Here is a 25462-nt window from a genome sequence, read left to right as displayed (position 1 = left end):
GCGCGTCTGCCGGCGCTTATTTGCATACGCGCAGGCTGGATATTTATAACTTCTCTCCAGCCAGTCCCACGTTATTGATGTCTTAAAGGGACTTTAATCTGAGCCTTCTTTTCTCCAAATGGGCTTTTGATTTCCGGAGTGATATTATACATGGCTGTAAGCTATTGACTGAGCGATCGCCGCTGTGCTCTCAATGTGCTGATGCCGAAAATCTGCGGTATAAATAAACTTCCTCTGGTAGAATCATTATAAAGCACAAGCAGCAGAAATTTATGGAAAGAACAGATTAAATGCTTAGGCTTAAATTCTTCCGTGTGCTGCTTGCCTTAAACTGCTGTGTCTGGAGTTTGGGCTGCTGATTCAGGTGGAAAAAATCAAACGGACACATCGCTTGTCGGTGCATTTTTACTATGATCTATTGTGTGGCCAGCGGAGAAAGCTCAAAAAGCTGCCATTGATAAGCCCGGTTAAAACTCGCAGCATAAATTAGGAAGACGTGTAGTTGCTTTTCGGAGTGGTCGGGGACCGGGGCGCCCGGCACAGCCAAGAAATATAACATCAATAGGTGCTTATGCATTGTAATGTGGGACATTTTTATGCCCACGATAAAACATTCCGCCTACAACTATGTTTATGAAAGCAACAGATAGGAAGATCCATAATGCCACTTAATAGAATTAATCACCTCCCGTCGGACCAGTTTAAAGGGCTTTTTATTGCATGGTGGAAAGCTCTGGCCATAATTAATACTCTGCACACTGTCAGGTGCCAGTCACGGGGCTGCAGGCAGCGCAGGAACTTTGCAGCACGCTTGGGGCAAGAGGGTCCTCAGAATTTAGTGCCGCTGTCTGAGCGCCAGGTTTTCTAAATCAGGAATCTAGCCTCTGTGTCAAGGTCTGGCTGGGCTTTAGGCTCTAAATTTTAAGCTCTGGGCTCCAGATATAAATCCTGAGTTTGTGCTGGTCTCAAGGTTGGTTCTGGGATCGAGATTCTGGGTGACCCTCCCTGGCTCCCTGGGTCCTGAGTGAGACGGTCTCACAAAACAAAACAAAACAAAAAATCCCAGAGCAAAAAATCCCAGAGCGGGGAGGAGGGGGTGGGTGTTTCCTCACGGACTCAGCTTGGCCAATCCAGTGAGCCAAGGCAATGAACCCCCTGTGCCCTTTCTTCGCTGCTCACCTAGTTTCCAACAAGGGAGGGAAGCCCTGGGAATGCCCATGGACGCTCGCCTGAGGGTTAGCATGTGGGCAAAGGCCGACCGCTCAAGACAGCAGCCTGCTGGGAAGCGGACCGAAGACTCACTGGCCAGGCCCAGGGCCAGCCAGCCAGCCAGCCAGGGAGGCCCTGGGGCTGGTCACTCCCCCTACCCCTGTCCCTGCCCCCCAAAGGAGATGCCTTTATCTCCTCTGTCCCTTATCACACAGCCTCTGGGTGACTGGAGCCCCAGGGAATCTCCCAAACAGCCCAGAAAATCCAGGAGGTGAAGGGTCAGCCTGCAATAATTAACGAGATTCTGGGTGACCCACCCTGGCTCCCTGGGTCCTGAGTGAGACGGTCTCACACAACAAAACAAAAAAACATCCCAGAGCGGGGAGCAGGGGGTGGGCAGAATAGAATCGCCGTTTAGAAGCTTGATTCCAGCCAGCGAGAGTGAAGCAGGAGCCGGAGATGGCGCTCTCCAGGGCCCGGGTGGGTGGCACTTCTGCAGGCCGGTAGCTGAGCTGGAGCCCGCCGGGACTCTGCAGAGTCCTCCGAATATGGAAGCTCTGTCCCTCTTGAAAAGTTGAGCCAGCCAAAACGAGGAGTGACCCTTGAGGGCAGCGAGGTCAAGTTTCGTCTCCCAGCACAACATGGTGGACTTTTCCCCGTTGGACTGGAATCCCAGGGCACCTTAGGCTCGGACTGATGGGCTGTCACCAGGGGCTCAAATTGTTGTGCTTGATGGAGGGGTCGCTGTCACGGGTATTTGCTGAGACATGAATCATACCCGAGCTGACTCCTGGCACCCACTGGAGCACCAGGTACTGGGTTTCCATCGTGGCCTGATACCCCTCTGCCACCTCCCACCGCCAACACCACTCAAAGTGAGAGCTGTGCTCGGCCAAATTGGCCTCGTTGCTGAGGGAGGCTTGTCCGTCATGGGCTGTGCTCTGGGTCCATGGCAGGGGTCTCTGTCTACAGCTGCCCTCCCAGAGGTGAGCACCCTCAGGGGCACAAACCATGCCTCCCCCGCCCCACACTGTGCATGAAGCCACAGGGAGGACAATGAGACATGGTTGTTGTGGAGGAAACACTTTCAGTCCATCAGCCAGCAGCCTGAGAAAGAAGGCTGTCCAGGGAAGGCTGAGCTAGGACCCAAAGGGCCAGGCTGAGCTTCAGAGTCACATCCCAGTCCGCCTGGGGGACTCCCTCCGCCCCAGGCGGCTCCTGGGGGAGGACACCCCGGCGAGCACTGAGCCTGCAGGAAGGGAGCAGCGAGGTTTCAGCTCCTCTCAGTCCTTCTCAGGGAGCAGGGCCGGGGTCAGTGTGTTGCAGAACAGACTCATTCTTTTTTTGTTTCATTTTTGTTAATCCTCACCCAAGGATATTTTTCCATTTATTTTTAGAGAGAGTAGAAGGGAGGGAAGGAGGAGAAAGAGAGAGAGGGAAAGAGGGAGGGAGAGAGAGAGAGAGAGAGAGAGAGAGAGAAACATCAATGTGTCAGAGAAACATTGATTAGTTGCCTCCCACAGGCACCCAGACCAGGGCCAGGGATCGAACCTGCAACCTAGGTACGTGCCCTCCACCTAGAATCAAACCTGCAACCCTTCGAGGCAGTAAAGCAAGGGCGTCCTGACATTCCAGCGGCCATAACTGTTCAACAAGCCCTGGGAGAAGGGCTTGCAAGCCAGTGCTGAAGCCGCGATGAGCATCCGTGGAGGGAACGTGCACGGTGGGGCAGGCTCTCATCTGACTGGGGAGGTTTTCTTCTCGAGTCCAGCGTCTCCCACTGGGTGCATATGAGTGAGCTGTAGGATCTGGTCAGGCACACAGCACACAGGGGCACCCTGTCTGAGTGGGGTTGAGCACCCAGCCACGGGCCAGCCCGCACAGCCTGGCACCGAGCTAAAGGCAGTCTGACTTGGCAACCTGGCCTGTCCTCCAGCAGCTCTCAGGCCCCTGGCAGTTGCCAGGCCCCCACTCTCTGCCCATAGCCCTGCTGGCCTTGGAGCGCCCACTGACATCTGTTCCTGTTCCTCTCTGGCCTATGGCCTTGAGTGAGCCCCGAGGCCTGAGCAAGTCGGGAAGGGGATTTGGGACACAAAGCTGGGCTCAGTGAGCAGTTTCCTGGGGGACTTCTGGGATGGATTTGCTAATAGAGACGTCTGTTCTGAGAGGTCGTGATGCCACCTGTCACTAACCCGGGCACCCTGCCCAGGGTTCTCACCAAGAAATCGTAGGCAGCTGCTTGCAGGCGGGTGAGTGATTTGCAAGGACCACAAGAATATTTGCATAAACATATGTATGGAAGTGTGTATTTATTTGCATTCATTTGCATAAATTGCTGGCACCTTGAGCTGTCGTTCCTTAATTTAACTTTATTTTTTTCAGTAAATTTCTTTGAGCTTGGAGCACAGATCTGGACACTTGGGGACTAAAACAACAGCAGCACGGGTGGCCATGAGACCAGAGGTTCTCAAACTTTGCTGAGCATTAAAATTTCCTGGGGAGCTTCTAGAAATCCCGGTGCCTGGGTCGCCCCCACACCATTGAATCAGAAGCTCTGGGGTGGGGCCCAGATGGCAGCATTGTTTGGTTTGGTTTGGTTTTTGAAGCTTCCAGATAAGTCTGATGCATAAGCCAAGGTTGAAAATCGATACCTCAGGGCAGGCCCAAGTCAGATCCAACCATCCTGGCCTGCAGGCGGAGACTGGGCACCTCACTCACCTCCCGCATATGTACCAGACACTCAAAACAAGTCCACGAGGCATGTGAAGTGCAAGGCCATACCGCACACAGCGGGCTCTCAGTCAAAGGTCACCGTGCCCCTTCACCACCGTCCCTGTAGCGTGTCATCCGTGCGGAACTGGCTGCTCCTTCTGGCCCTGCCTCCCAGGTCACCCTGAACTTCACCGAGGCTGCCGGTCATCGGCCCCGAGGAGTACTGAGCGCTCCAGGGCGGGGCCTGGGTTCTGTTCTGGCTGAGACACACGGTCCTTTCTCCTTCCAGGGGACTTCCACGCTGATGAGTCCACCACTGCCCAGATGCCTGGAGGTGTATTCCTTCCCCGGGGGACACCGGGTGCTCCAGAGCCAGCCTGCCCGGCCCTGCCCACCTCCCTCCGCTCCTCTCCGAAGGCTGGGAGGGAGCCGAGCGCTAGGGCCTGCAGGCCTTTCCCTTCCCTGGTGGCTGCTGCCGGGGAGGATGCTGGAGATCTGGGATGTTACCTGACACCCGGTCGGGAAGCTGGGCCGGGCCCTGAGGTACAGGGACCCGTCAGACCCGGGCTCTGCTTTTGGAGCCTTTCTGAGCAGTGAACGAGGTCTAGTACTTCCCCCTCCCCAGGCCCTACCCGAGAGGTGGGCAGCTCCTGGCTCCCCTGCTGCACGGCTGCATCACATTTACCGGTGCCGCTCAGGGCAGGTGATGCGGGTCTTGCTAACAGGGCACAGGCTCCCGGGACATCGGCCTGCAGGGGCTGGGAAAGGAGGAGAGTGTTGGCTTAAGGACCTGCAGAGGGAGCTCAGGGGGCCCAGTCCATTCCTTTCGGGATCCAACTTTGCTGGGACCCATGGGGTCATTCTGGGGTCTTGGGGAGGCCCATGGCTTGGTTTGCAGATGCTCCCAAGCCCCAGGTCAGCTGTGCTGGGAGAGCCTTCTTCCCAGCCCTCCACAGGGCCTGGTGGCAGTCCTCTGGGGATGGGGCTGTAGCTACCCAACCAGCCCCACCCCCATCCCATTGAGGTCCCCTCACCCCACCCACCAGAGACAACATTCACCCCAAGAGAGAGTCATCCTGGGCCCCGCAGTAGATCTGTAGGAGCTCCGGGCGCCTGGAGTCAGCTTCCTTTCCCAAAAGGATCCTGGCACCAAATGGACACCATAACTCACCTCCGAGGCAGAGCCGGGCGGCAGGCCCAGCCCAGGGTGGCAGAGACCGCTCCTGGGCCAGGCCCAGCATCGCCTCCCCATCTCTCAGCCCCGCTGGAGGCTGTGGCTGGCGCTGAGGATGACTGTCCGTCAGATTCTGTGTCATCACAGGGGACAGCAGCCCCGGGGGTCAGGGCCCCCCACGTGGCCAGGGCACAGTGTCCCCCACACCCGAGTTCTGGAGGAACTCTTTGTTTCCTGGTCCTTTTTGGTCAAAGCCATTCACTCGGTTGGCAGACACCCTCCTTCTCCCCTCTGGTGCTTGGCGCTGGGGCCCTGCCCTTGAACAAGCCACAGGCCCAGACCCAGGCAGATGATAAAACCCCCTTGGCAGAGGGCGAGCCCGGTGCGGTGGGACTAGAGTGGGGGTGGGGGCGGGGGCGTTCCTGGGTGAGGAAGAGGAGCATATTCCAGACGAAGGGAACACTGTGCAAAGAGCAGCCTGGGTGCTGCCCTCCACGTTCACCCCACCCCCCTCGCTTCTCTTCCGAGTAATGGTCCCCGACGAAGGGAACACTGTGCAAAGAGCAGCCTGGGTGCTTCCCTTCTGAGTAATGGTCCCTCTGAGAGTGTCTAATCGCACATGATGCCAAGAGAGCTGGAGCAGGCAGAGAGCGGGGCAGCTGGGTGCTCGGCCTCCTCACGCCTGCACACAGGGGCGCTCCGAGCGTGTAGGGCGCCTGTGCTGGACTGGAGTGGCTGTCCACACAGGAGGTGGAGCCGCCCCACGGGCCCATACTAGGTCATCCTCTGAGCACCGTGGCAGGTGGTGCAGGGTCCACCCTGAGCAGATGGGCCCCACAACCCAGGCTGCAGCCGAGATGCAGGCCCGGCCCCACCCCTGCTGCCCGGCTCCTCTCGGGTAATTACTTCCAATGAGAGTTTATAAAAACAGTGCTCTGGCTCTATTATAGAGCCTAATAGGTTCAGCTTCCCCAGAAAAAATAGACTGTCAGGCTGAGTAAGTGTGGGGAAGTGATGGGCGGAGAGGGGTATCATTAAAGCCGCAGCTCAGCTGAAATAATGAGAACACGCGAGAGGTCCCGTGTCGGGGAAATCGATCCAGAAGGCCAGGGAGCACGGCCGATGTGCCCAACAGGCCTGCCCCTCCTGCATCGGGTCCCAGACCATCTGGTCTTTGCTTGGATCCCAGCACCAAGGGCCACCCTGGGGCCCTCCTGTGGGTACCAGAGGCTGCTCCGGGCTCTGGGCACTCAGGGAGTGGAAGGTGGCATGTCTACCCCACTAGAGCTCACAGTCTAACCCGAGACAGAACTCAGCCAGCAAAGATCCCACATCGAGCAGGGAGGGATCGGCAGGGAGAGGCCTGTGCCGGAAGACAGGAGGCAGAGTCGAAGGGGGATGGGAAGGGAGGGGGGTGTCAGGAGAGCCCACCTGTGACCCTTAGGGACACCCTGGGACAGGGCGTGGGTGCTCCTCCATAGGCTGCTGCAGGCCGAGGACCCGGCCGGCCAGCGTGGGGCAGGGCAGCTGGCAGGACATGATGGCTGGCAGGTGAGGGTGTGGCTCCTCCCTGGTGCCGTGGTTCCTTCCTGGGTGGGATGCCTAGGCCCCGGCTGACGCTGTAAGGCAGACCTGACCCTCTGACCTTGCAGGTGGCTCCCTCTTCCTTTTTTCCTTATCAGGATTTTCTAATCTTCCTAGAATATGTGTGGCAATTACTTGCATGATTAAGGACCATTTGCAATATGAAAATCTAAAACTATGCCTAGGCTTTCTGGAATGGCAGGAGGTAATGTGTTGCCCCAGTCCTGACCCTGGCCAGGCCTGGCAGGAGGGGTGGGCACAGACAGAGACTCAGAGCAGACAGCCACGGAGAAATACCCCCTCCCAAGAGACTGTAGAGGGTACAAATGAAACAGAGAGGGTACCTATCCCCTCCCTCCACACACACACACACACACACACACACAGGCCCTCAGGATCGCTCCTCCCTGCCCCCGCACCCCGTCCTCCAGCTGTGCGTCTCTCCTGCGATGGGGTTTGCAGTGCTCTGAGCTGCCGTTAGCTTGGCATCTGGGATTTCCATCTCACTTCCCTCTTTACCTGGGTAACTGAACTGATTGTACGCCCAGCTCCGGTTCACTAATTCTTACAAATCCTTTAAAGCTATTGATTTATGTGCTGTCTATGCCTCCCTCTCCTCTGCAGCCCACTCCCCTCCGCAGCTCTCAGCCCAGGGCCTTACACCTTGCAGACACCTGACAAATGTGCTTGGCTGGTTGAGTGCGTACCTGGGAGATTCAGAGAAGGGGCACAGAATGGTTGGACCAGCAGAGAGCAGTGCAGAAGAAGGGGGTGCCTGGCGGTGTGCGAAGGGGGGAGGGGTATGAAAGAGGGGGATGAGCATGAGAGACGGGTTGGTTCTGAGCAGCCACTTTGCATGTAAGAGACAAACCTGACCCTCACTCTCTCCTGTAAAACACCAGTGGCCCCCAGTCTCCTGTGGGAGGAAAACCACAGGTGGGTGCGTTTCTGTCACAGTCGCCTGTGGGCCTGCCTTTCTCTGTGGCTTCTCCTCTCCCGGTTGTTCACTCACACACCACACATTCAAACACACACACATACGATAGTACACAGGCACCATACATGCTCACATGCAGCACACTCCAATACACACATCCCTGTCATTCACACCTCCAGCCCCCCTGGTGAGCTCCTATTTATCTTCAGAATGTTCCCTAAACCGCCCCCGCTCCGTGGAGCCTCCCTGCACCCCACTGAGCAGAGCCCACCTTGTCCCCGCCCCCCGCCGCACACCTCTGCCCAGTGCTTGCCCAGTAAAACTCTCGTCACCCAGCGCCACTGCCAGTGTGTCCCCCATCAAACCACGAATTCCCCGGTTCTGCAAACATCTCCACTCACGTGTCCCCAGAACCCCACCCGGGGCCCAGCACACAGGAGACAAAGGCCGTTTAATGCGTAAACGAATGGGCCAGACAGACACACGCTGCCTCTAGTTCCCAGAACTTGGGGTCTCAGAGTCTGCCTCTGAGAGAGGATGTCCACCCCCCAGCTCCATTCAGCTGTGGACTCAGACGCCTCTGCGGGGCACCCCGAACCTCTAACTTCTCTAGAGTCCATCTTGCTTTCTGCCCAGTCACCTGGGTACTCAGAGCTCTCCAAGGTGCTGAACGTGTGTGTGTGTGTGTGTGTGTGTGTGTGTGTGTGTGTGTGTGTGTGTGTCCCTCCCCCAACCCAACTCTCTCCTGGCTTCTTGACTCTAGTCCCTCCAGCCAAGAACCACCCACCATCTTCCAAGGGCCCACCCTCCAATGGAAAGAAGCAATATTTGTAAATGTACTGTCGGCAGAACACAGCTTCACAGAGGCACAGGGCAGTGAGAACCCAGAGGGAGGAGTGGAGGAGTGAGCTCCCCCCACCCCCAACCTCAGACATCAGATTCAACCCCTGGGGCCAGGCACAAGTCTCATCCTCCCCTGGTCCTGAGGCCCAGTTCTAGCCCCTGGAGGGGTCACTTACATCACGGAGTGACTGTAGGGCTGCCTTCCCTCCAAAACCCCTCTTCCCCCAGCTGCCCCCAGCTGCCTTGGCCTCCCTCCTGGCCCTTCTGACACCCACCTTTAGGCTTCTGGTCCCCACAGAGCTCTTAGAATCCTGACTTCACTCACTTAGATGTTTAGTTCACCGAACATCAGCCTCCCCAGCTCCAGATGTCACCCTAGAACCCCAGCTCCCTGCAGAGCTCTCTGCACACTGGTCTTTACCTCACTTCTCACCCAACTCTCCCAAGCTCTGACCTTCTCCCAAAATCTCCTAGCCCTGACCCCCATGAAATGTTCTCCCCTCCTGCTCAGGATATTCCCATCACCCCCTGGACCTCCATCCTCTAAGTAGGGGAAGGAGCCAGGTGGAAGCTTCTTTCCTGGGGACAGGAAGGACTAACCGCTGCTAGTGTCAACCTAACCAGGGCACATCCCTCCAACTGCAGCCTCGGGGTGTGCCCAGTGGCCTTCCCTCATCAGCCAAGGGTCAGCCCCCACCTCTGCAGTGACCACCCCTCTGGCCAGGCTCCCTGAGCTGCTGCTGGGGTCCTAACTCTCTGCCCTCTACCTTCCCCCGTTCTCCCCACGCAAAAGACCATTCTCTTTGATTCCTACTCTGCCCCCACAGAGCAAGAGCTGTCAGTGAAGGTAACCAGTTGTTGGCTTGTGTTTGGACAAATCTTACCGTTCAGGCAGCTGGGCACCTGGAGAGTGAGAGAACCACCTCTTTCTGGCCACTGCACCTAAAGGCTCCTATTCTTCATAGTCCTGCCCCCCGCCCCCCGAGGGCTGAGGGCTGCACCTGTGCTCAACAGAGCTGTGGAGGTGGCCAGCCTTTCCCAGGACGACCATTCAGGGCTCTTCAAAGCCACTGGAGCTGAGGAATAGGTAAATCCCTTCCCAGCGAGGACCTAGACAGTGAACTTAATGATGCTCCAGCAGCCACAGATTGGCATACAAGTTGTGAGATCATCGCCATTGATCCCACTGGCGTCTCCTGAAGTAAGGGGGGTGGGGCATGATTTTTGCATTCTTTCCATCTAACTCACACAACTGTGACACTGCAGGTGGCTCTGTTAGATCATCTTTTGGGGAAGTTATTCTTAACCCACCAAGAACATGTTTGCATCTGGTCTGCAACCCACCCTGAATTCTAATCAGAAGGGAACTTTTTGTGCAACACATGATGCCAGGTGCTCAGGAGGCCAGAGAGACAAGCCCTCCAGGAGGTGACAGCCTCGAAAGGAGGCAAACAGACATCCTCTAGAAATAACAGCCAGAGAGACCTACTGTACTTGAAGCATCAACAAAAGATCTTGTGGGACCACAGGAGAGGTCTGAGGCCAGGAACTCAGTAAGAGCTCTTGTAGGATAGCATTTAAGCTGAGGTTTAAGGGATGGGTGGGCCCTAAGCGATGTGTTGGGGAAGACTTGGCCGAAGGGACAGAAAAAGAAACTACCAACGTGAAGGACTAGGAGACCCTGGGTATGAACTTAGAGCTTTGAGGGAGGGGTGGGGATGTGACTAGAAGATGAAGCTGTGAACAATGGTGGCAACAGGTCACAGGAGGCTCTCGGTGCCGATGGCGAGGAGTGTAGGAATTCGGGGCCAGGTGTTCCTTGGCTGAGTGCTCTAGATAAGACCACAGGAGAGGTCTGAGGCCAGGAACTCAGTAAGAGCTCTTGTAGGATAGCATTTAAGCTGAGGTTTAAGGGATGGGTGGGCCCTAAGCGATGTGTTGGGGAAGACTTGGCCGAAGGGACAGAAAAAGAAACTACCAACGTGAAGGACTAGGAGACCCTGGGTATGAACTTAGAGCTTTGAGGGAGGGGTGGGATGTGACTAGAAGATGAAGCTGTGAACAAAGGTGGCAGCAGGTCACAGGAGCCTCTCAGTGCCGATGGCGAGGAGTGTAGGAATTCGGGGCCAGGTGTTCCTTGGCTGAGTGGGCCTCTAGATAAGGAGAGAGCCCTGCTCAAGGGCACAGGGGCATCATGGCGATTCTGTGACTGGATCTGGGAATCCAAGTCATCCCAACCCCAACAAGCCCAGGCTGGCAGCTGCCTCTGGTCAGTCCTTGGGTCTAAGAGACAGGAGCACAAACCCAGGGAGAGAGAAGGTGATGTTTCTGTTGGTTTTGTGAGGGGTCCACATATTTTTAAGGAAAATCTTAAATGACGTTTATATCCTCTTGGAGGAGGTGAGGGTGCCCCGCCTGGGAGGTGCTCTCCCGTTCCACCAGGAGACACAGCTCAAGCGCCCACCAGTGCCGCCCTGGGCCAGGGGCCGCAGGGACAGAAAGGGCCTCTGGTGCCAAATTTCACTGCTTAAGAAATAGGTCTTGTTGCCCTGGCCATTTTGGCTCAATGGATAGAGCTTTGGCCCGAGGACTGAAAGGTCCCAGGTTTGATTCTGGTCAAAGGCACGTACCTTGATTGCAGGCTCAATCCCCAGCCCTAGTTGGGGCACGTGCAGGAGGCAACCAATCGATGTGTCTCTCTCACATGGATGTTTCTCTCTGTCTCTCCCCCTCCCTTCCACTCTCTCTAAAAATAATGGGAAAATATCCTTGGGTGGAGATTAACAACAACAACAACAAAAGAAATGGGTCTTATGTTGGACAACAGGGAAAAGGCAGGCTGGTGAGGGGTGGTGACTATTCTTAGGGCTTTTGCTCCCGTTCAGATAAATGGCAGGAATTTCCATTTGGACAAAAGGACAACCAGAAGGTCTCCTAAAACTGTGGACAGGCAGGAAGTCTGAGTCTTCTCCAGAAGCCCTTCCTCAGGAGGACCCATTTCCTGGGAGGGTCTGCCCGCGTGGTGCTCGGGCTGGTGTGACGTCCCTGTAGGGACACTCCCCTCCCGCCCAGGCTGGATGCGAGGTCCTCAGGCCGTCTGAGTCCATCTTACCTGGAAGCTGGAGCCCGGCTGGCCCTCCAGGTCCATTCTGAGTCCAGTGCAGAGAAGGAGGAGGCGAGCTGTGTGTGATCTGATCAGCTGGTGGAGGAGGAGGAGGAGGAGGAAGAGGAGGAGGCGTTCGGCTTGGGGCTTGTCTGCTCTCTCTGAGTGCTCCCAGCCGCCATGTCCCCACTGAGCAGCAGCTGCAGGAGGCTGTGTTTGTGCAAAGCCACCATTTGTCCCCACGGCGTCTGCACGCATCGAGCTCCTCCGCTTCCCGATGAATTATCCCCCGGGCACGCGTGACACAGTCCTCGCTGGGCTTTCTCAGTATATCTCACAACTGCTCTGAGTTTATAATTTTTTCAGGTCTTTTATCAACTATGTGTCATAAGTACCAATGGAATCGGGAGCATTTATCACCTCGCTGGGTTCCTACTTGAGCTCCGAAAAAAAATTTGTTTGGCCGCACAACCTTTCTCGGGGTTCTGATTTAATGGACTTCTCTGCCGCGAAGCCGCTGGAATGCGTTGCCTTTTAATATTTGACATCGCTTCCTCTTTATTACCACCTCCGACAGCCCTTCCAGCCCGCTGCAAAGAACCCATTAGTCTCTGACAAATCACTTGTGTCGTTTGGAGAAAAATATGCAGAAGTTTGGCTGCACCTTCCTTGGTGCAGTTTGTGGCCTCATGTGCCTCTAAACAAAGCTTCCAGCCCAGGCCGACCCTCCCCAGCGTCCCCTTCCCCTCCGATGCCTCGAGCTGCTGGGTCCGCGGAGCCAGTCTACCCTACCCGCTTCCAGTAGGGCTCTAGATGGGGTATGCAGAGATGTCCGTGACTGCTGTTAAAAATTAGCCAAAAGCAGATGGGCGGATAAATAAAGTGTGTTCCATACATGCAATGGAATAATATTCAGCTTTAAAAAGGAACTTTTGATATATGCTACAACATGGGTGAGCCTTGAGGACATTATGCTCAGTGACATAAGCCAGTTCCAAAAAGACAAATATTGTACGATCCCACATATGTGATGAGGTGCCCAGAGTAGTCGCATTCATAGACACAGGATAGAATGGTGGCTGCCAGCGACTGGGGCGAGAGGAGGATGGGGGGCAGGGGAGGGTTGATAGGTACAGAGTTTCCGTTTTGCAAGATAAAAATACTTCTGGAAATTGATTGCACAACAGTGGAAATGTACGGAACACGACTGAACTACATGCACACACAAAAGTGGTTAAGATGGTAAAATGTATCACAATTTTAAAAAATAATCATAACTAGCTTCACACTGAACCAGCAAAGGAGAACTGGCCCAGAGGACGCTCTCCGGGCGTGGGAGTCCAGTTATTCCAGGCAGCTGGCTCTTGTGCATGACGGACAGCTCCAAGATTTAGTGGCTTAAAGCAACCACCGCCTATTCGGGTGACGATCTGGTTTGCAGTTGGGGTTGGGCTCTGCTGATGCTGGGCGGTGGGAAGGGCTGACTCCTCTCTGCTCCACAAGGTCTCTCTGCCCCCAGCAGCCCAGCCCACACTTGTTCAGACGGTGGTGGTGGCAGGGGTCCCGAGAGAATGAGCAAAAGCAAGCAAAGCCCTGTGAGGCCATGGCTCGCACCCACGCACATATTCTATGGTCGGAAACAAGGCACAGGGCCAGTCAAAATTCACAGGGTGGGGAGATGGGCTCCACCCCTTACTGGAGGGGCTGCAAAGAATTTTTGCAATCTGCCGCGTACACCATATATATATGCCAGACCCTGTGCTATGTGTTGAAGATAAAAATATAAAGAAAATACCATGACGTGTAGGAGGCATGTAAATAAATCATTACAGCCCATAGTAGGCTCTGAAGCAGCGGTTCTCAACCTGTGGGTCGTGACCCCTTGGGCGGTCGAACGACCCTTTCACAGGGGTCGCCTAAGACCATCCTGCATATCAGATATTTACATGACGATTCATAACAGTAGCAACATTACAGTCATGAAGTAGCAACGAAAATAATTTTATGGTTGGGTCACAACATGAGGAACTGTATTTAAAGGGCCAGAAGGTTGCGAACCACTGCCTACAGGCAAGCAGGGGGTGCTAGGGGAGCCTGCGGAGGACAAGGGGACGGAATAGTCCCTTAAGGGGTGTTGAAGAACACGTGGTAATTAGCCACAGGGGGGCAGGGAGATGAGTGAAGGCCTGGAGGGGGCCCTGCCTGGGAGAGGCTTCAGTGGGGAGGGAGAGAGGAGGATGGGGGGCAGGGGAGGGTTGATAGGTACAGAGTTTCCGTTTTGCAAGATAAAAATACTTCTGGAAATTGATTGCACAACAGTGGAAATGTACGGAACACGACTGAACTACATGCACACACAAAAGTGGTTAAGATGGTAAAATGTATCACAATTTTAAAAAATAATCATAACTAGCTTCACACTGAACCAGCAAAGGAGAACTGGCCCAGAGGACGCTCTCCGGGCGTGGGAGTCCAGTTATTCCAGGCAGCTGGCTCTTGTGCATGACACATGCACACACAAAAGTGGTTAAGATGGTAAAATGTATCACAATTTTAAAAAATAATCATAACTAGCTTCACACTGAACCAGCAAAGGAGAACTGGCCCAGAGAACGCTCTCCGGGCGCGGGAGTCCAGTTATTCGCGCTTTCCAGGCAGCTGGCTCTTGTGCATGATGGACAGCTCCAAGATTTAGTGGCTTAAAGCAACCACCGCCTATTCGGGTGACGATCTGGTTTGCAGTTGGGGTTGGGCTCTGCTGATGCTGGGCGGTGGGGAGGGCTGACTCCTCTCTGCTCCACAAGGTCTCTCTGCCCCCAGCAGCCCAGCCCACACTTGTTCAGACGGTGGTGGTGGCAGGGGTCCCGAGAGAATGAGCAAAAGCAAGCAAAGCCCTGTGAGGCCATGGCTCGCACCCACGCACATATTCTATGGTCGGAAACAAGGCACAGGGCCAGTCAAAATTCACAGGGTGGGGAGATGGGCTCCACCCCTTACTGGAGGGGCTGCAAAGAATTTTTGCAATCTGCCGCGTACACCATATATATATGCCAGACCCTGTGCTATGTGTTGAAGATAAAAATATAAAGAAAATACCATGACGTGTAGGAGGCATGTAAATAAATCATTACAGCCCATAGTAGGCTCTGAAGCAGCGGTTCTCAACCTGTGGGTCGTGACCCCTTGGGCGGTCGAACGACCCTTTCACAGGGGTCGCCTAAGACCATCCTGCATATCAGATATTTACATTACGATTCATAACAGTAGCAACATTACAGTCATGAAGTAGCAACGAAAATAATTTTATGGTTGGGTCACAACATGAGGAACTGTATTTAAAGGGCCAGAAGGTTGAGAACCACTGCCTAAAGGCAAGCTCGGGGTGCTAGGGGAGCCGGGGACGGAATAGTACCTTAAGGGGTGTTGAAGAACAAGTGGTAATTAGCCAGAAGAGGGGCAGGGAGATGAGTGAAGGCCTGGAGGGGGCCCTGCCTGGGGGAGGCTTCAGTGGGGAGGGAAGGGCCCGCCCTGGAGTGGAGGACTGGGGTGGGGGTCGGGCTATTTAAGCAGCGCTGGCGGCTGGATTGCTGTGTGGAGCACATCCCATCCCACAGGTGGGGCAGAGGATTCTACAGGTGCAGGGTGCTGGGTGCTGGGTGCGGGGTGCTGGGTGCTGGCAGAGTGCACTCCGATGCCCCAGTGCTGGCCAGACTCCGCCCAGGCCTACAGACCACCGTGCTGTGTGGAGCACATCCCATCCCACAGGTGGGGCAGCGGATTCTACAGGTGCGGGGTGCTGGGTGCTGGGTGCTGGCGGAGTGCAGTCCGATGCCCCAGCGCTGGCCAGACTCTGCCCAGGCCTGCAGACCACCCCACCTGGGCACGGGGCTGGGAGGCGTCCAGGAGCCCCGTCCCCCAAGCCCCTCAGACATTAAGGGGTTGTCTTTTATCGAGACGGGGTGGGCGGGAGGGCAGCTTGTGCCCAGAGCTGGCGCTGGCTTCCTCCTGTAGATCCCAGGTCGCGCTGCCCCAGAATGCCGCCTCTCCGCTGGGCGCTGGGCCGGCGGCCATGGGCACATAACGGCTGATCAGCACTTAGATGTACGTGGGGCCCTGCTGTGAGAAGGAACCCCCTGGTGAGCACTTTCACAAATTGAAAAATCCTTCTGAAACTGAGTCATCCAGCGATTCAACCCAGGTCTCTGCGTCGTGGGAGTAGACAGCGCTGCCGTGACGATGACCTGGATCTCTAAGCACCTTCCAGATCCTCCCAGAATTCCCCAGGAGGAGGCATTGCTGCTGGGGCTGGGACCTCGGTTTAGGAGTAAAATCTTCCCGAGCAATCAGGATGCCTGGGGCCCAGAGGGAGCGGCCGTCTGAGTGCGGCCGTGTTTCCCGGCTCCCTGAGCAGGTGGACTCAGCAGGCGTGTGCGGCTGCATCTGTCACTCACGGCAGTGTGACAACGGGGGGCAACGGAGCAGGTCCCCTCGGTGCTCGAGGGAACGGAGGCCGAAAGCTGGGGCAACGTGCCCAGGGTCACACAGCCAATTAGTGGCGACATTGGGATGAGAACAGCGTCCAGGTCTTTGGAATTCCAGCCCAGAGCTCTTCCCCCCACACTGCTCCACTCCAAAGGTGGCATCGCCCACCGGGCTCAGGGTGTGGGAGTGAATTCAGTTGGTGGCGCTTTTGAAAGCTGATGTGTGAGCATAGCCAGTCAGCCTTAACCCAGCCTGACCCTGCAGTCTCCCTGAGCGGTCTGTCCACGCCCAGGCCACGTGCTCACACCACAGTGCCCACAGCCTTGCCTCCAGCCCAGGCCCAGCCTCCGCCTCCTGCACCCTCCAACCCCCGTGTCCCACTGGCCCGAACCCTGACCCCAAACTACTAGCAAACTCATCATCCCCTCCCTTCCGATGTCCCTCCAGAAACATGGAAGTGGTCCTCACGCCTCCCCCCGCCTGCCCCCTCCACCTCTCAGGGCCACAGCATCCACAGCCTCCGTGCTGGGCTTGCTCGGTCCTCCTGTGACTGTTCTAGTTCAGGCCTCTGCCAGTCCTCACTTGGATTATGGAGCCTTCGCCACCATCAACCATAACAATGAGTCTGCCGCGTATTCCTTAGGCATTTCTACGCGTCAGCAGCTAATAGGGGTATCGATTCCCTTTCCCCAGGTCACGCAGCCGATGGGGGGCAGAGTTCAGGTTCTCCCAGGCCTGTCTCTGAGGCCCAGCTTCTTGCCTCCAGCTGTCCCTCCCTGTCCTGCCCCTAACGGGGCTGCCAGCGTGATGTGTCTGGAGCCCAGGTCTAACCTGTCACTCCCTGCACGGCTCCCTGGCAGCTCCCTGTGCCCAGAGGTTAAACTCAGTCCCCTCAAAAGCCTCGTGAGATCTGGCCCTGCCTGCCCACCCATCGCATCCCCACCCCTCCCAGGCCCCGTCCCCTGTATCTGCCCCCAGCACCTTCCTGCCCTTCACCCCACGCTTCGCGCTTGGTGTCCTGCTGCTGGACTGGGCACACCTGCGAGCAGCCTTCCAGAGGCCTCAGCAGCGCCCCCTGCAGGCGGCCCGCTGCGACTCCAGCCTGGTGGATGTGGGGATGGTGGGGGTCAGTGACTTGCCATTGCCCCACACCTCGGTCCCCGCCCCCTCCTCGTCCCCGTGTGGGTGTGCTCACCGTCTCCCGTGGTCTTGGGCCGCCAGAGGCCAGGGTGGCCTCCCAAGGAAGAGCCTGCCTGACCTCGAGCCCCCGGGCCCTTGAGTATCTGATCTTCACCAGGTTCTGGGAATAAAGTGGAGCCTGCACCCCCCCTTTCACAGATGGAGAACCAGAGGCTCAGGGTGCGCGGGGGCTTCTCCGGGGGCATTCCGCTGTCAGAGGCAGCGCTGGGCTCAGCGGGGCATCTTGGCAGCAGCCAGCGCCGCCCGTGTGGACAGATGACTAGCCAGACTGGCGCAGGGCGCACCGGCGGGTAACTCCTGAGTGCCGGCCAGGGTTCTGCCCGGACCCGGAGGTCTGGGCTGCTGGGAGCGGCTTAGCGGACAGGGCTCAGTTTCGCAGACCACCTTCTCCCATTCCCCTGCCAAAGGACATAACCTGCCTGACAACAGTCTACGTCATTCTGGACCCAGAATCGGGGCCCCTGCTGTCCAGCAACCAGCAATGCTAAGGGCAGGCTCTGTCCAGGGCTGCAGGGGCAGGCGGGCAAGGCAAGGCTTGTGGGAACACTGGTCAGCCAAAGGCCCTAACTTTGTCAAGTGAAAGCGTTTATAGAAAGTAAGCAGGTGGTGGCCAGCCTCTCCTCCTTCCCCCTTCCGAGCCTGGAGATGGGTCTGGGAGAAGCTCTGACCGCCCCAGGTTCGGAGCCCATGGGCCTGGGGCACTCTCTGTGCCAGCCCCGGGGCCAAGACGCCAGGCAAAGGTAGGTGTGCGTCAGGGTGGGCAGGCCCCGCTGGGGCTGCCAGCCAGGCTTTCCCATGCTGAAGGGCCCCGGAGGTGGGAGAAGGTACAGACGGTCTCGGCCCCTGGCCTGCTCCCCGGGTCCCCCCTCCACCCTTCCCTTCACGCTCCCCTCCCTCCCAAGAAGCTCTCCCAGCCACGGCCGAGTGTCTAACAAGGGACGCTGTTTTTGCAGGTGTTGTGGTTTCTATTCCTTTGAACCATACCAGCCCATCCTACATCGCAATGCCATGCTTTACTTGGTACCAAGCACATCGGCACTCATTGGCATTTGGAGGCCTTGTTGCGTAGCGACACGCAGTTCCTAACTGTCTGTGATAACGTATTCTCTATGTTCCCCACTGTCACTGCGGGACTCTCTTCCCCGGACTTTCAGTTTCTGGGTTTGATTTCTATTTTTTATTTTATTTGTATTTGTTTTTTTGTTTTGTTTTGTTTTGTTTTTTTGCTTTTGAAAGTTGTGATCCCCGGGTCCTGTGGCCCCTCCGGTTGCCGCTTGTCTATGCATTATGTTTGTGACTTCTGACTGTCAGTGTTGAGCCAGTCTTGCCAAGAAACAGTATCAAGTATTTTCCTGTTTCTCTACTTCTTGGAAAAATAATTTTTTTTTAATTTAAAATTTGAAAGAAAAAAAAAAAAAAACTCTTAATGGGAACCTGGCCCTGTCTGTCTTCTCTGTTCTGCAGAAATGTTGAAGGAATTGAACCAGCAGCGCAGAGCGAAAGCCTTTACAGACCTGAAAATTGTTGTTGAAGGCAGAGAGTTTGAAGTCCACCAAAATGTTCTAGCTTCCTGCAGCTTGTATTTCAAGGACCTGATTCAAAGGTTTGCCTTCCTTCCAGCTGTGGTCGGGTCTGTTCCTTTGTAGGACGCTTTTGTGTCGCTTTTCTCCTCCCCTCTCTTGCAGGTTCCTGAAGTGTGACTCCCTGTCACAGAGCCAGTAGCCATCTCTCCTCCCCTCCCCCTCCCCCTCCCCAGCACCCTCTCACACGCAGCCTCAGAGCAGCCACGGCCCCAGCCCGCCCCACTCAGCTGTGCTGGTCACCAGGGGCCTCCGCCAGCAGTAGACCACACCCCTGCCCCGCCCCGAGGAGCTCGAATTCTCAGTGGCTCACAAGCCCACCCTGAGATTAGGAGGACTGTAGACCCCACGTTAAGGGACCACTGCACACTGCCCCTCCCCCCTCGGCCAGCATGGGTACCCAGCACCATCGTCACTGCTGTCGATGGTGAACTTAATGCCAGAAAAGCACATCGACCAGCCCCGCCCCCGCTGAGGAGCACAAGGCACCCAAGGGGCCGCTTTTCCGCAGCCCGAGTCGGGGAGAAGAGGCTTGTAGCCAAAGCCTCGTTCGTGCTGCCTGTCCTGATACTGGTACACTGAGCCTAAACCGGCGTTGTCCAAGCCCAGACCAGGTGTGTCCTAAACACGGTCTCTCTCAGCGTTGGCTCCCTTCCCGCCTGCCCTCTGCCCCGGCTATTTCTACCTGAACGAGTCTTCATGGTGCATGAGCATCTTGTTCTTTTTCCATTACGTTGATTTTTTAATTTGTCTGCTTCATACCCTTGCAAAGAAGTCAGGGGCCACCTTCTAGCTCCTTAGTGAGGGAGAGCAGCGGGGGGCAGCCCAGGGTCACACTCCTCTCTCTCACCCATCAGCAGATTAATGCCGCTGCTCCTTTTGCCTTGCAGCCTCCGGGGCGGACGCTGAGCCGGGACTGTGCTCAGAGTGGGAGGACAGGACCTCTGCTTGCTTCCCAATGCTGTGTTTGGACTTGCCAACTAATCCCAGAGCGACTGTGTTTTGTTTCAGGATGGCACACTGGCTGGCATCTCCTTTCCAATCCGTTGTGTCCTTTCACTTAGAGCTGAGCTGCCCGGCGTGCAAAGCCCTGCCCGGCCGCGCCGGCCCCAGCCGTGCAGGCTCTTGGTGACTTCCAGCCTCGTGGGCAGCTTGGGTCTCCCGCCCCCGCTGCCTGGGTTCTCTCTGTCTGAGCACAGGGGTCAGGGGCATGAGCTGGGGTAAAGGGGCATGTCCAGTGGCTTCTCCAGGCCAAGGGAGGTCTTTGTGCTTCTACTTTCGGCAAATTCTAGAACGAGCAGTGATGGCACCTGGCTGCTGAATTGCAGATGTGGCATCCTAGGCCCTTGGTCCTGCTCCAGACCAGCTGGAGAACACAGAGGGGCAGGCTGCAGGGGCAGGTTGGCACTGAGCGATGGCCCAGCCCTGGGCTAGAAAGGTGTGGGCCAGAGGAGCACGGGAGCCCTTTGACTGTGTTCAGAGACCTTACCTGCAGACCTTACCCTGGCACACAGCAGAGAAGACACGCTCAGGTGAAAACTCAAAGTAGTGAAGGCTTCTGGGACAGGCCAAAAAGAAGGAGGAAGAACATTCCAGGCAAGGGATGGGTGGCCTGAAATGTTCCGGACTGCAAAGAATGTTCTAGAATGTTCTAGGCAAGGGATGGGTTGGCTGGAATGAAAAGTTGAGAACAGAGAGAGTCATGAGCATTGAGGAGGGGGAGATGGCCTTCCCAGAGAGGGGGTGTGACGTGGGATGGGATGGGCAGACAGGCCCTGACTCCTGGGCTAGGACCTGGACTTGGAGGAGCTGTGAGGAGCAGTGGGGAGGGGCTGCCCACCTGGAGGTGGGAGAACTTGGGAGCCAAGAGGCAGACACTGGGGGAAAGAGGGCACCTCCTTGGGAGCTAGGAGACCTGGGTGCTACACCTGACTCTGCCACTTGTCCTGTGACCCCAGGCACATCACAGCCTCTCTCGCAGGCATTGGGTTTTCTCATCTGTAAAGGAAGAGGTTGGTTCCAATGATGTCCGGGCTTCTTTCCAGCCCTGACATCCCAGGTGACGGCAAGGGGGTGAGCAGGGCCAGCCTGGAGGGACTTCCCAAGTATAAGCACTAGACGTGAGAAGGTCAAGGTCACGGAGGAAGGGAGGTCAGGTGGATGGAGCCCAGAGAGGCCTGAGGTCTGGGGAGACAGGAAAGCCCCTCGGGGAGGAGGGGAGGCCGAAGCCGAGTCCAAAGGAGCCCCTGCGCTTGAAGATCGAAATGTTCATTTGTAGCCATTTTAAATGTGACTTCCCTGTCCTCACTATGGGCACAGGTCACCATTGCGGGTGACATGTTCCCCGCTCCAGCCCCAGGGCGGACACCTCCCCAGGAGCCACAGGACAGACGTAGGGACGCCCAGTCACTCACTGCTCTCCGCTCAGCGCACCAGCAGGGCCGCTCCTGGGTGCCAGGTCTCACACGAAACCATAGACAAGATGGGCTGTGCCGTCCGGGAGCCCAGGGTCTGGCGGGGAGACGCTGTAGAGCAGCCGAGAGGCAGAGCAGGTGATGCAGACGGGGGGGGCGGGGGGGTGGTGCAGAGGCTCGCAGCGGAGGGGCATCCGCGTGGGTTTTGAACCAAGAATGGGATTGGCCAGGCAGGCAGTGGGGCCGACGGGAGAGGAGCGAGTGTGAGGCCCAGGACAGCAGGTGACTCTGCAGCTGCGATGCCAAGTGCGAGGTGAGCGTGGAAGGGATGAGGCCTCTGCAGGGGCGAGGGGGCAGGAGCCAGATCACAGGGCTGTGTTTCCGGCCTGGGGGTGTCATGGTCAGATTTGCGTTTGTGAAGATGCTATTCAGACTGGGAGGCAGAGGGCAGGTCTCAGGGCAGCCTCTCCGACCAGCGGCCAGTTCCCCTTCCGCTCAGTTGCCCGGAGCCCCTGTCCTCCAGGCCCAGGCTCCAGGCCGACCCCGACTTGGTCCACATGTTCTTCCTTCACATGTGCAGACCTTTGGTGAAGCTGCCGCAGCTCCTTTCCCCTGGCCTTCCCTTATTTAGTCCCACAATCATCTTCTTCCTCAGATGAGGGCAAGACCAGCCCACAGGAGGCTTGTCGAGGTGCCGCATGTCATCCTGGAAACCCTCCCACTAACCTGAGAAGCAGGTGCCGTGCGTATCCCCATTTTACAGATGAAGAAACTGAGGCCCAGAGAAGTTGTGTAGCCGATAGATCTGGGATTCAAATAGAGGTCTGACTCCAAAGCTCATGCTACTCTGTGAGGAAGGACAGTGGAATCTCAGGGCTGGCACTGTGGATAGGCATGCAAGAAATAGGGATGCAGAGTACATGTGAGTGTGTGCGCACGCACATCTATTAGAAACACTTGTAACTGGCCACTGGATCTTCCCGAGGTAGACACACCCACCTGGGACAGGTACCTGAGTCACAGGCACTCCCTCCCGCCCCTGCGAGAGGGCTGAGTCCTCTGGAGTGAGGCATTGTGAGGAAGAGCACACGAGGCCGCCGGGAAGCTCAGAGCCTGTGCTGAGCCTCTGGCCCGGCCTCAGCATCCCTCTGTAGCCCCATCCGAGTCCCCGTGACAGTCCGGGGTGACCACCCTGCAGGAAAAGGAGCTGTGGCTTTGTCTTTGGAGAATGTGAAGGCCAGGGCTGCGTAACAAGCACGCCTGGCCTGTATCCAGGCCAGAGGGAAAACCTAGAGGATTCAATGGAGGAACACCCCAGGCTTGGGGGAGGAAGGAGGATCTTTTGAGCAGAACACACCTAGTTGGGTGCTGAGGTTGCAGCCTCCCAAGTCCAGAGCCACTTCCCACCCCGGGGAGCGGGCCCTGGAGGAGCGGTTCCCTCGCCTGCTCCCTGGCTGCGAGGAGCTCTCAGGGAGGGCTGGAGCCCGCTGCACTCACTGGCCCCACGGGCTGCAGGCCCCGTCAGAGAGGACAGGGGACTGTTTGTCTTTGGAGATGGCAGAGGTGCCACCCTCCCTGCCAGCACTTCCCAACACGCCCCCGGGTCCAGAGGGAGGAAGTGCGCAGCCTCGGGGAAGAGATGCCTCCTCATCACACCAATAGGACAGAGACCTGGCGCTCTGCCTCCCAACCACAGCGCAGCGACACCTTGAACTCTATGGTCTCTGCTCCTATGGAATGAAAGTGGACGGACAGGTTGACTTCACAAGCCCCGTGCACAGGCTCTGGGTTCCCGTCCGTCTCCCTCCCCAGGGGAAGCTGACAGGACCCGAGTGGCACAGATCCTGGACGTAGGGGCACCCGCTAGACTTCAACGCACTAGCCAAGCCGGAGGCCTCTCCTCTCCTTCCCGGTGAAGCGGGGCGTTTGTGGGTGGCAGTCTGCTTCTTTCCTGGTGGAATAGACAGGTGTGTCTGGAAAACCAGATAACAAAAGGAGGGACTCACACATCTCAGAGGCTGGCAGGATGAGGCGAGCCAGGCCATCCCCAGTCACCGTGGGTGGGCCAGGGCCTGGTGAGCTGCCAAAGTCCTCGGGACCCGAGTATTCCTCTGCGGCTGAGTGGAATGCCCGCGTCTGGCATCGGGTCCCGGGGGCCTCCAGCCACTCCCCAAAGATCCTTTGCCCAGGGCCCCCTCTTCTCCAGGGGTGCCCCCCACCCGGTGCCTGGAGGGGCAGAGCCACAGCTGTAGGCCGTAGGGACAGTGGTGCTCTCCAATCCTGGACAGCACCTGTGATGGTGGACATCCGTGTGCCTCCATGCAATCCCTGTGCTCCCCAGCCATGCAGCACCACCTTGTCCCAGCCCTCTCCCTGGCTCAGACTCTGGGCAAGACCAGCATCTCCCCACGAGGGAAGCCTGCTGGTCCCATTACACCCATCGCTCACTTGCAGCCACAGACTCCACTGACCTTCCATCTGCTCAATACCCCTCCTCACAGGTGATCTTGGGGTTCTCAGGACCACATGTCACATGCATTTCAGTGCGTGCATATGCATGTACATAGGTGTGTGTGTGTGCACGTGTGCATCCTGAAGTCCCACCTCAGCAGGTCACTGAGTAGTTTGAGCTCCTCCGCTGAGGACTCATAGGCAGGAGTGCTGGCCAGAGGAGACACAATGGCTGGGGCCTTGGGAGAAGGGGAGCAGCCCTACTGTGGCCTCGTCGGCCTGGCCCTGGCTGTGGCCCAGGGTCACCTCCGAGAGCACCAAGGGCATGAGGAGGACAGGCCAGACAGGTGCGTGTAGGAATGAAGGCAGAGGCAGCAAAGACTTGAGTAAGAGGTTGACCAGATGACCTGGGGTGTTCAGGATTTCTGTGGTTTCAAGCGATCACATTAGGAACTATTTTTATACTTAACCATGCCACGCCGGCATGGACATCCATCCCCACAGCAGAAGGCTAGGTGGTTGTCACTTTCGAAATTGCACACACCGTATACCTGTGGGTTTGAGAAAGGGCTCTGCTCAGACTCTGTGTAGCACACCTTCCCCTCTCAGCTGTCGGGGCTGCAGGCCCCTGTGGGTGAGCCATTCTGTGGGGATGGACACTTGCTCAGGCAGCAGGTAGCAGCTGCCCCTGCCCTGCCAGGCCATATCTGTGCTTTCAGGGCCCTGGGTGGCCAGCGCCCACCCAGAGAGAGTCCTCTGACGCAGGCATTTCAGGCACTGCGGGTAGAGCAGTCTCGAGGGAAGGGTGTTCCCCATGGGACTCTAGACCTCACCCGGTTCAGCCTCTTGTTTTGCAGAAGAGGAGCCTGAGGGCCAGAGAGGTCAAGGCTGTGTCCGTCAGTGACAGCGCCACGGCACCCAGGTCCCCGAGCTCCCTGCTAACAGGAGGTGGCCTCTCTGGGGCCAGCCTGCTCGCTTGCTGGACACTCCATACCCTACTGCCAGCCACAGGGCACCCAGGGGACCAGGCAGGAGATCTTGGCCCCTGGCTGCCTCAGGAGTCGGGGCGGGGGGGTAGGTCATTTCCCAGGACCGTGGCTGAACCCTGCCCGGGCAGAACTAGGCTCGGTGAGAGGTGGGGCTGGCCAGGGGGGCTGAGACGGGTGCCAAGCCGATCGCCTCTGAGAAACCTGCCTCCTGACTCGCTGCTCCGGTGTCTTTCTTCCTGTACTGCTGTGACTTTTGCTTCATCTTATCTGTTTCCTTCCAGGTCCAGCTTTAGGGTGCGGCCGCCAGGCCTTAGGAGCCTTTGCAATGGTTTTTTGTATTCCTGTAGACACCAGATATAAACATATTTATATATTTGTGTCCCTCCCCTGCTCCCCCTAGTTCACAAGCCCGATGCACACTCTACACGCAGGCCACTCTGACCTCTGACCCCGTGTTCCATGTGGCAGGAGGGCCCCGCCCCGGGCCAGGTCCCAGGTCATGGCTGCTGGCTGTCTGTGGCGGAAGTCCTTGGTTGTTCCCCCCTCCCCTCCTCCCAGCTCTAACCATTCTGTCCGTCTGTCTCGTCTCGTCCTCAGTTTCAAAGCAATGTCATGAAGGGCTTCCTCCTCGTGCCTAAAAGGAAACAATATGCTTTTGGAAAGAGGTGGGGTTGGAGTCAGTGTCCGGGGCAGCGTGGGGCCCTCAGTCTCGGGGTGTTCAAGGACGTCTCCGGAGGGGCTGTGAGCGCAGCCCGTGGGGAGCCTCGGTCACGCCGGAGAATCT

The 25462-nt window shown here is 57.1% G+C and overlaps 1 protein-coding gene across 1 annotated transcript in view; it reads left to right on the top strand.

Moving 5' to 3' along the window:
- KLHL29 (kelch-like family member 29) overlaps window positions 1–25462 on the top strand; it is a 121067-nt gene that overhangs the window by 83290 nt on the left and 12315 nt on the right. The window contains exon 6 of the mRNA XM_005874972.2: window positions 18709–18847. Within this exon, the coding sequence (XP_005875034.1) occupies window positions 18709–18847 (139 nt within the window). The remainder of the gene's footprint in view (window positions 1–18708; window positions 18848–25462) is intronic.

The sequence above is a fragment of the Myotis brandtii genome, unplaced genomic scaffold (genome assembly GCF_000412655.1).
Source record: "Myotis brandtii unplaced genomic scaffold, ASM41265v1 scaffold454, whole genome shotgun sequence".
Taxonomy (NCBI): domain Eukaryota; kingdom Metazoa; phylum Chordata; class Mammalia; order Chiroptera; family Vespertilionidae; genus Myotis; species Myotis brandtii.
This window is presented reverse-complemented; position numbering and strand designations above follow the sequence as displayed.